Source organism: Convolutriloba macropyga, unplaced genomic scaffold (genome assembly GCF_964194025.1).
Source record: "Convolutriloba macropyga unplaced genomic scaffold, txConMacr16.3 SCAFFOLD_6324, whole genome shotgun sequence".
NCBI lineage: Eukaryota > Metazoa > Xenacoelomorpha > Acoela > Convolutidae > Convolutriloba > Convolutriloba macropyga.
The window spans coordinates 1,314-12,584 of record NW_027451010.1 but is presented as its reverse complement, the minus strand read 5'-3'; the positions used below and the strand labels follow the sequence as shown (position 1 = coordinate 12,584).

The 11,271-nt window shown below is 34.5% G+C and overlaps 1 protein-coding gene across 1 annotated transcript; it reads left to right on the top strand.

Annotated features, from left to right (window-relative positions):
* Nucleotides 1–395: 395 nt before the first annotated feature.
* On the top strand, nt 396–10,773 carry LOC142356337 (uncharacterized; the record flags this gene model as incomplete). Its single annotated transcript, XM_075408265.1, has 3 exons — nt 396–845; nt 5,405–5,593; nt 10,632–10,773. Coding segments are annotated over exons 1-3 (440 nt in total), but the record flags the coding sequence as incomplete, so codon positions are not given.
* Between the last annotated feature and the right edge of the window lie 498 nt (nt 10,774–11,271).

The following is an 11,271-nucleotide window of genomic DNA, read 5'->3' as shown; positions in this document are numbered from 1 at the left end:
AATTTTTAGAGCGTCAGAACAATAAAAAGAATCTATTGAAAGCTTCAATCTGCTCCAGCGATCTGTTTCTAGCAACGATTGTTCAATTTTTCTGTGAATATAATTTCTAGCGTTTGAACGACACACAAAAGCAGTTTATGTAAAACAAGATTTTGTGCTGTCTTTAAAATGGGATGAACGGTTTTTTTTTCATAAGTCAGTATTAGGGCTGATCTCAAACTAGGGTTTCTGTATAGCCGGGGTTCAAAATTAATGCTTCAAATTTTGAACTATTGAAACCGATATGTCTGGAAACTTTGAAATGATCGAGAGAGCGTGAGATGAAGTCACTCTCAGATATACATAAATTGCTTACGTTTTCCAGTAGTTTAACAGAAGTTATGAATACTCATAATTCAATTTCCAAGCTGCTTCGTAACTGGAGATGTCATAGTGTTTGTCACAATAATCAGCCTTTTATGTATACTAAGTACGTGAGCACTAGTAATAATAATCTTTCATACACTGACCATAACAAAATTACAGGGTACTTTACCTACCAGCCCTCCAATCAAACTACAACACCTAGAAGATCACCCACGCGGGATTGGTTACAAACAGTACCAGCCCCACCCAATTTGACTTCACAGACGACAACCAGTCGGAACGTCAACCCTTTCTAACCAAACAACCTCCCGCCTCCACTAACAACAAGTTTCAGTCTGGGGGCTCAAACCTTGTCTCTTCCAGTCCCAAAATGGGCAGCAAAAGTCAAAAGGGTTCTTCACTTATTAAGAGTCTAGCGGCCGGGAAGAATTTGTTCACAAATGGAAGAAGAGACTCAAACTCAACTAAACATCCTTCAGGTGAATATATTTTACATATAAAATTTAAATATAATCATTATTTGATAATTTTCACAATTTGTCTAAATATCTGAAACATCTATACATTTGGCTGAAAATATTTTCGCGATGCTGTTTCCAAAAACGCTTCTCTACGAAACCATTTTTAAAAAAACTATATCACGAAAAGACTGACTGTTATCATTTGAAAAAAACTGTCATGGTTCAAATTAAAACGACGCGGAGAATCCCATTGTTCTGTTAATTTGCCAAATTTGCCAAATTTGCCAAATAAGTTCTGGGGTCCATTTCAAACTTTTGGGTCGTTATCTTATATTTTTCACTGTCAATCAACCTGCGGCTCCTCCTTTTTATCCTGACCTGAAGATGCTCAATTATTAAGACATATTAATTAAAGTAATTCTCCTGGTTCACTGTAGAAAATGGACCCTTGCAACTCAGACCGTCAAAAAACAATAACTGCCAGTCAATGAGATTTTTCCTCACTTTCTTTTCTATCGTAACAAAAGTACCGGTGAAGGAGATGGAAATAAAGCACTAATAGGAAACATAAATTCATTTAAAAAGGATACATAGAAGGTTATATGCTGCATAAACTTTTAGGCTCAATAATTTCGAATTGGTAATTAAAAGTGTTCATCTTGTGCGATATGATACATCACTTCCAAAAAATAAAGCGGATAATTAGGTACATTTTACCACTTAATTCCTCAAAGCGTAATATAATACAAGTAACTTTTGGTATATGGCGAAGAAGAACTCATTAGTTTAATTGATTATTGAACGATTTCTTGTCCTTTGTCGCAAAGTTCGATAAGTTAGCGCTGTAGCCAAAATAAGTAAAGTGCTCGCTCCTGCAGATAATGACGATGAAGATTTGTTCGGCCAGTTTTTTTTTCACCGAAAACTGGTGTTGATGCACTGGTGTATATGGCACTGCAGCTCATATCTTTAGATACTCCGATAAAGCATTTCAATTTCTAGCTCCCTGTTAACTAAAGGATCGTAGGACAATCTCATTCTGGAATTTTGGTAGACGAAGAAACGATCGACTTTTCAATGACTTCGTCTTATCATTTTTCTAAAACATTTCCAGTGGATAGATTGGAGTTGTGCGCTTGTGGTCAACGCGGTGCATCGAAAACAATAATATGCAATCAAAAACTGTTTATCGATTGATTCAGGTAGTTCTCGTTAATGAAAACTTTATGACTCGCTAATGAAACGTTTTTGACTCTTTAATAAAAAGTTTTTGACTCTTTGAGGAAAAGTTTTTGACTCGTTAATGAAAAGTTTTTAACTTGTTAATGAAAAGTTTTTAATTTGTTTATGAAAAAGTTTCTAACTTGTTAATGAAAAAGTTTTGATTCGTTAATGATCAGACTTTAGGCAGACTTTAGCCAGGCCGCAGACCGAAGAGGAAGACTTTATTGGGTTGCACGACCATGTAATAAAAACGCACTTCACCCCCCCCCCCCGTGCGTTTTTAATTGTATGATCATTAACGCACATTTCAACCTGGTTAACCATTGTAGTTGATGGAGCAGCCTGCTTATGTACGCAGAGCTTGCACCAAAAAGAAATTTTGCAGCATTTTTCTGACATTGTTGCCATTTTCAGCAACTTTATGCTGACTCCAATCTACATTGGCAATACAGTGCTACCGTTCGTCTTAACAACTTTCAATTGAATAAAACATGTTTTTGAGAAGCGATGAGAAGAACAAGGTTTGAATCAACTTTAGACCTTTTCTCCACATCTTGATTCCGCTCAGTAAAAAGAGGTATTATAATATTTTATAAAGACTAAACAAATTGCTTCTACAGAAATGCATGTTGTTATGCCAAATTAGTCTCAAAATTTTTTGAACATCAAACCTTCAAAGAATGTAATCTCCTCAATATGCGAACTATAACCAAGATTTACAAACAATACAATATCATATAAATTATCTAAAAGAAGTATTTACGTTCAATCGTTAATTTCAGTAACAATATTCAAAATTACCGAAAATTTTTGAAAAAAAACTGTGTAATTCGCTAAATCAGTATATTCTGTAGAATCCAACTGTTGCACAAAATACCTTATAATCCATATAGAGTAAATTTTCACTCACTTCATTACCAAAATTTTTTTTTCACTCAAACTAAGTCTCGAAACTTGTAGTTTTCAGCACACGTTCACGTTGCCATAGCAAAAACGTTTTTTTTGGTGCAGTTGATTATGTGGTGAACATGTCGATTTACGATAATTTGCGAAATAATGTATTGCTTTAGTGCCATTTTCCACGAAAGCTGGTCATAAAGAGTATCTAGGGTCTCTACATCTTAGAAGTCATACAAGGATTCTATATGATGTCATACAAAATCATAACGTAAGGTCCTTGTAAGGTCCTTTTAAGGTCCTTGTATGACTACTAAGAAATCACACATTTCCCTTATATATTATCAAACAATCAGATATGATCCTAGTATGATTACCAAGACTCATACATTTCTTTTTCATAAATCTTTTTGCCATTTATGATTTTTTAATTTTATATCGATAGGGCATCACCTATGTGACTATGTGATTCCGCGGCATCACTTTTTGATCCGCCAAAAGACTCTTACATACAACATCATTTGCAAAGTTATTCGCTAAATAAAGAGTAAGTCCAAATAGATAAGTTAAGTTTTGATATTCTCTGAAACCAGTTAATACCTATAATTGCTCAATTAAAAATATTTTAATATTTTTTTATATGATCACAATTTTTTTTCAATTGCAAAGTTATTATTTCAGTGGACTAGAATCAAAAGTGGATTGCATATTCGATAAAATAATTTAATATGTCCTCTGACTACATTATACGAGAATTTGTGGCACCAGTCATCGTCTTCTGTTTCATATCTGACCTGACCTTGTGTGATTTCCAAGGACTGTCATCAACTTCAACAGAAAATGAAAATTATTCAGTTTTTAGGCTTTGAAATTTTTTGTATGATCTATTTATTATTTCTAGGAAAACATATATGATCCTTTTAGAGTTCATATAAATCATATATGACCTAGTATGATTACAAAGAATCATATATGAATTAGCAAGACCACTACAATTTTTGTATGATGAGCATCCCGGGAGGATATTAGCATTGTTTTGAAGCACGCCTCTTATAATATCTGATTTTAGCAAACTGACCTGGGTGACAAAATTATGTGTCAAGACAGCCAAAAAATTGTTGAAAGACATCTACTTTGATTAACAGCAAACTATTTTCGCTATGAAGTGAGTAAAAGTTTACTGAACTTAGAATCCATCTCAGAAGACCCTAAATTTTAACCGTCATTAGCATTAACTGGAAACGAAATGCAAAAGACAATGCTCTTTGTTTATATCGATTACCGTTACAGTAATTTAGAAGCATTTGCTATAAACGCATGGTCAACATTACAGTTTTTTCCCGCTCGCTATTATAATATGACCACAAACCCGTGCAAAAACTAAAGCTTATAAAGCATGCAAAAATGTCTTTCATCAAGTTCATCCTTCTCCAAATTCGAAAATCAATCTGATTCAAAAATAATTTGTCCAAAACTCGATTTTTTCAGTAAAACTTACTTAAACTCGATTTTTTCCGTAAAACTTACTTAAACTTACTTAAAATAGCAAAAATGATGCAATGACTAAAATAGCAAAAATGATGCAATGACTGAAGCATTATTTTTTAGGGATTGTTTTTTCCTTTAAGTTTTTTCTATCTGCTCTGGGACTATTCCTGGAAGTTTAACAGTTTATAATAGAAATAAAATGAACTTTTTGAATTTTTTTTTTGATTTATTATGCAGTGCAAAGGTCAGCACTTCATTATATTCGTCTTTTGATCTTTTTTGGTATTTACTAATTGAATTTATCCAATTGCTAATTAAGAATCACACCAGGTGTTAATTTAAAGCGCATTTATGACATTAACGATTGTACTTATATCAAGTCAAACTGGTTTAAATTCAGAAAGATTTTATGCTCGCTCTAAACATGCTGTAGACAACATTTAAATGCAGGTGGTTACTATAATTAGATAATCAGGTTAGGCAGCTCATTTTGTTGGTTAATTTTGGGGGAAAAATCTTGTAAAAATGATTGCATTGTTCGACGTTTGTTGATCTTTTTTAAAACAACCCTCATTAACAGCATGATTGATATTTTTTTCGGATAAACTTCAAACTAATAAAATGGCAGTATTACAATTAGCGCAGTTTGAGAAATTGAAGATGAGATGAAGTAATTCTACCAAATTTTTAACACAAGAGCTCGTATGTCCACCCTTTTAGTGAATTTTTTTTGTTTTCACTTGAATTTTGGTGATCATCATTTTATGTTTCAACGCACGAAAAATTTTATTTTAGTTTTCACACCGCGCCTTATTACGCAAGAGAAACAACTGGGAATTCGTAACACATATATTTATCAAATACTTGGGAAACCAATTTTTCTTTGAGTCAAATGTTAGATTTTTTCGAATTGGAATAAAAAGGCTCTGACAGTTTCTCGTTAATAATAAGATTATTCATGTGACTAGGTGCTATGGTAACCCAGTCAACCTCAGTGCCGCCAGTTGGAACAACTGGTGGGCCGGCTACTCAAAGTAAGCCAGGAGAAGGAGGAGGCGGTGGTACATCAGAGGGGACAAGTCAGAGACTGGACAGACTGGAGATGATGTGTGAGAGCCTCTCTGCTTTTTTGGGTCTTCCTGCCGACTCAGAAACAGGTGCTAAATATTGACAAGGATTTGATAAAAACTGGATTCATTCATTATAGTCCTTCATCCTATTGAACATACCATTTTCGAGCTCCAATCAGCTCGTGGTAGTGCTCATATTATAGAACAATGTGTACCATTTGTCTTAATTGGCCGTTACCAGTGTTAGCAGGGGGTCAAGCAGGCACAACTACTGTGAAAATGAATCAGTACTGGATTCAAACCAGCATCTCGTACTTGCAAGCCTCGTGAGCTAACAAGTACAGCAACTAACATTAACTGATCTTATGTTACCCGGGCCGAGGTGTCAACGCTAAAAAACGCAAAATTATGTAAGATTGAATGCGTTGAATTTATGTAAGATCTACGCTTGAGCGTAGATCTTACATAAATTCAACGCATTCAACGCCAATCTTACATAATTTTGCGTTGAATTTTGGCGTAGATCTTACATATTTAGCGTTGAAATTTAGCGTAGATCTTACATATTTAGCGTTGAATTTAGCGTAGATCTTACATCAATTCAACGCATTCAACGCCAATCTTACATAATTCTGCGTTGAATTTTGGCGTAGATCTTACATATTTAGCGTTGAATTTAGCGTAGATCTTACATAAATTCAACGCATTCAACGCCAATCTTACATAATTTTGCGTTGAATTTTGGCGTAGATCTTACATATTTAGCGTTGAATTTTAGTGTAGATCTTACATTTTTAGCGTTGAATTTAGCGTAGATCTTACATAAATTCAACGCATTCAACGCCAATCTTACATATTTAGCGTTGAATTTTAGCGTAGATCTTACATTTTTAGCGTTGTATTTAGCGTAGATCTTACATTTTTAGCGTTGTATTTAGCGTAGATCTTACACAAAATTCAACGCATTCAACGCCAATCTTACATATTTAGGGTTGAATTTTAGCGTAGATCTTACATTTTTAGCGTTGTATTTAGCGTAGATCTTACATAAATTCAACGCTTTCAACACCAATCTTACATATTTTGCGTAGAATTTTGGCTTAGATCTTACAAATTTAAGGTTGAATTTTTTGAATTCCATTTCAGACCACTTTATGATTTCAAAAGTTTTTCAAATTTTTTTTTCAAAAGGTCAATTTTTTCACTGTTTCGACCCCGATAATTCACAGCTGAGAAAAGCGAAGTCAGCAAAAAAATCACTTTTTAGTGCTCTTTATAGTTCAAAATCCATTTGAGACCATTTTACGACTTCAGAACTTTTCCAGGTTTTTTTTCGAAAAATCATTTTCACTGTTTCGACCCCTATACTGCAAAGGTGAGAAACGTGAAATCAGAGAAAAAATCATTTTTAATGTTCTTTTATAGTGCAAAATTCGATTGAGAGTTCCAAAAAGTTAATTTTTCGAAAAGTTAATTTTTTAACTGTTTCGACCCTATACTGCACAGGTGAGAAAAATCACTTTTTAGTGCTCTTTTATAGTGCAAAATCCGTTTCAGACCATTATACGATTTCAAAACTTTTTCAAGTTTTTTTTTCGAAAAATTAATTTTTTCACTAATTCGAACCCGATACTCCAAAGGTGAGTAACAAGAAGTCAGAAAAAATCTTTTTTAGTCCTCTTTTATAGTGCAAAATCCAATTCAGACCATTTGAAGATTTCAAATTTTTCAAGTTTTTTTTCGAAAAATTAATTTTTTTTACTGTTTCGACCCATATACTGCACAATTGAGAAAAATGAAGTCAGCAAAAAATAACCATTTGCTCTCTTACGGTGCAAAAACCATTTCAGACCATTTTGGGAATTCCAATTTTTTTCAAAACTTAAAAAAAATTTAAATTTTTCCCAGTACTTCTCACATGATAAATGCGTTGAATACGTTGAAATTATGTAAGATCTCGGCTAAATTCAACGAAAAATATGTAAGATCTAGGCTAAATTCAACGAAATATATGCAAGTTCTACGCTAAATTCAATGCAAAATATGTAAGGTCTACGCTAAAATCAACACAAAATATGTAAGATCTACGCTAAATTCAACGCTAAATATGTAAGATCTACGCTAAATTCAACGCTAAATATGTAAGATCAGCGGCAACTAGCGTTGACAAGTTGGAAAATTCACCGCCATTTCTTACATAATTTTGCGCTGAATGCGTTGAATTTCTGTCTTTAAATTCAACGCATTCAACGCAAAATTATGTAAGAAAATTGCGGTGAATTTTCCGACTTGTCAACGCTAGTTGCCGCTGATCTTACATAATTTTGGCCAAATTCCTCGGCCCGGGTATCAAACTGGGGTATCTCTTATAACACGTTCTCTCGTCCTTTCTCAGGGCTTCATCTCTCTTGCCGAGTAGGACATGTTGGACAAGTAGAGCTTCTTATCAAGCTAAGACAAGCCTATCTTAAGTACAACTTATATTAGATTGTTCTCTTACTTCCTTTTAACAGTCTCATAATTTACTGACCGAGACTTTATAAGACAGAAAACTTCAAGAAAAAAATACAATTTCCTCGGTCTATTGATATTAAATATGAAAAATTAAGCAAAGTGAACAAGACACAAAAGAAACAAAGACACTTTTCAAGTGGTGTCGGATCTTTTTTTGTTTTCCCACTCCCCTCAAGTCTGTTTGCAACCCCAAGTTCAAAAAAACGGACAACAACACTGCATTGTTTTAACTGTAAATTGAGCTCACAAATTAGACAATACACTATCATTGTATGACACATTGGAATTCTTTCGAACAAATCGAGCTTTTCTTTTTTAAATGATCTATTTAAATGAACTCGCACATACATCTGCCGACCATATCTTGATTCATTCAGTACAGTTTTGTATCTTGGCTTGAATTCGCATGCGCCCTGTGTCTGGATTTTCAAAACTTTTTGAGCGAATAACGTCAGCATCAAGAGAATTGGATGGATTCTGTGAGCTGTATAAGCGGCCCAGCAGTCGGAGCAGATTATGGTGTTTACAAGTTTTTCAAGGCTTGCTACTAGAGTTTTGAAAAAACTGTCACGCACAGAACACAAAAATACGTTTTTAGTTTTTAGTCGTGTGCCACCAAATTGCTTTTTATTTGAAGAATAAGATTCAGTCAATCTCAACAATACGACCAATGCGCTCAACTTAGCTTGCACACTGTTTTCTTACCTACCTAGTCAGCACTGCTAGCGTGTAATTCGAAAGTTATACATCAGCCAAATGTCCCATTGAATGTTCGTTTTTGCAACAATTAATTATTGCAACACCGCATGAAAAAAACCAAAAGCGAAAATTTTAGTGAGTTTTGCAGCCTAAGCAATATCCATTCCTAAGCAATTTTTTGCAGCAAGCTTCTTCATTTAAGTACCCATTGGTCTCGCCTTCCGTTGTAAAACGGTTTTTGGCGTCGAAAGATAATGTCTTCTTTGTCCCTGAGGACACAAATATAAATGAGGAATAATTTTGTATTCTTGATAAAAACCGATCTTCTCTCATTTAGTTTTAAAAATATCGACCACTTTCTTTAAATTGAGTTTTGACGAAGACTGATTTATAATTCTTCTCAGTTATCTACTAAATAGATAGGAGGCTTGCTAAGACCAAGAATTACTTTCGAATGCCTGCACGGATAGAGACGAGACTCATTATTTGGAGGGGGGGACAGAGGAGCCATATAAGGGTAGAGGGTGGGGGCAGAACAGAAAAGATCCCCAATGTCTGATATAGGATACTGTGGCAAAGAGAGTGCATAACAAAGGGACATGTAACTGTTATAAAAAAGAGTTTTATTTCATCACACAATTAGATAGTCTCAAATCAAATTTTTAGAATAAAATATTAATTTAATTAAACTTGAAATCTCTTCGTAATAGGTTTTGAAAAGACAGATCTCAAGATGCTTGGAATTTATTGTAATGGAACATTAGTTTCTCTTAGTTGCTCAAAAATTTTCACCACCAACAGTTATGCTCGATTTGGTTTGATAAAGACATCCATGAGAGCCCGGCGCCCGAGTCGAGAAATAATCGGAAAAGTATGTAAGATAAACGGTGAAAAGTTGGTTTTTGCACCGCAAATTTCGTACATAATTTTGCGGTGAAATGCGGTGAAATTATGTAAGTTCACCGCTTACTCTAGTGGTGAACTTACAAAAAATCACCACATTTCACCTCTTATTACAAGTTACCGTCCTTGCACGGATTCGAACCTCTCACCTCCTTCATGTCAGCAACTTCTTCTTCCACTCTGCCACTTCTCACTACCATGTGGAATATTTGTTTTGAATTTAAATCAAAGTCACTCTCCCTTTTGTAAAACATATGCGTTGAACTTTTGTAAGATTTTGAGCGATGAAATTACAAATTTTAGCGGTGAAATGTGGTGAATGCGGTGAAATTATATAAATTCACCGCTTAAAAAGGTTTCAAAAAGATGTTTGATTATTCTTGGGTGAATTTTCCGTGCGTCTTTTAATAAATGTATCTTAACTTCGTTGATCAAAAGACAATTCGAAGCGTTTTCTAAGCCGTGAATTTGTGTAATTTCTTTGCGTTCACTGCTGATTTCACACAATTTTAACACTTTTTTCTAAGCGGTGAATTTATGTAAGTTCACCACTAAGTTAAGCGGTAAATTTATGTAATTTCAACGCATTCACCGCTTATCTTACATAATTGGGACCAATTTTTTCAAAGCGGTGAATTTATGTAATTTCACCGCTAAATTAAACGGTGAGATTATGTAATTTCACGGCTACCAGGCGATAAAAGTTTTTTCACCGCATTCATCGCCTGATTTATGTAATTTCACCGCATTCAGCGCTTATCTTACAAAATTTTCCGCATTCACCACTTATCTTACATAATTTTGCGTTGAATGGCGGTGACAACTCGACCCGGGCGGCAGTTTAAGCGAGAAAACATTTTTTGTTCCTTCATTTGGTCTCAGGTTTTGAAAATGTCAGATTGCAAGATCGCTCTCTATCCGAAACGTGAAAAAAAGCGTTAACAAAGAGATGCACAAATCGAATTTACAGAGACTGGTAAGACAGTGACAGTGCATTTTGTCTTTACAGGTGGATTGAACTCCTCCAAGGGTCAACAAAGTCCACGCTCACCCGGAGGACCCTTAGCAGGAGCAGGAGGAGGGGGAGGTGGGTTGCAAAGGACACCCTCAATGAAGACACGGTGGAGTAAGAGACGAGCCAAAGACAACGTGTAAGTTTCAACAAATAGGGATATGTCCTTATTTGTGTACTACCTTAACAGACTCAAACCCGGACCAGGTGACAGCAACAACTCAACTCATTATATTGTAAAAAAAATCTGAAAGAGCTGAAACTTTAAAAATTCAGCTCAAGATGCATTTTCACAACGTTTTTAAAATGAATTTCAGCACTCTTCTAAGTGCATTTCTTAAAAAAATTTTAAAGCGTTTCATTGCATTTCTCGCATATATTCAACGCATTTTCATCATATTTCTGAGAAAAAATTTTAAGAGTTTTTCTTCTATTTATACAAATTACCAGCGCATCTTCAGCGTAATTCCTTACGAATTTCAGTGCATTTCCGACAAAATTTCAGCGCTTCAATGTGTTTCATTCTCTCTTAAAATGTTTATAATGTTTCCATTCTCTCTTATTTTGCTCATTTCAGCCCGTTTCATACGCAATTTCAATCAATTATCGAAAAAATTTACTCAGGCATTAAGGAGCG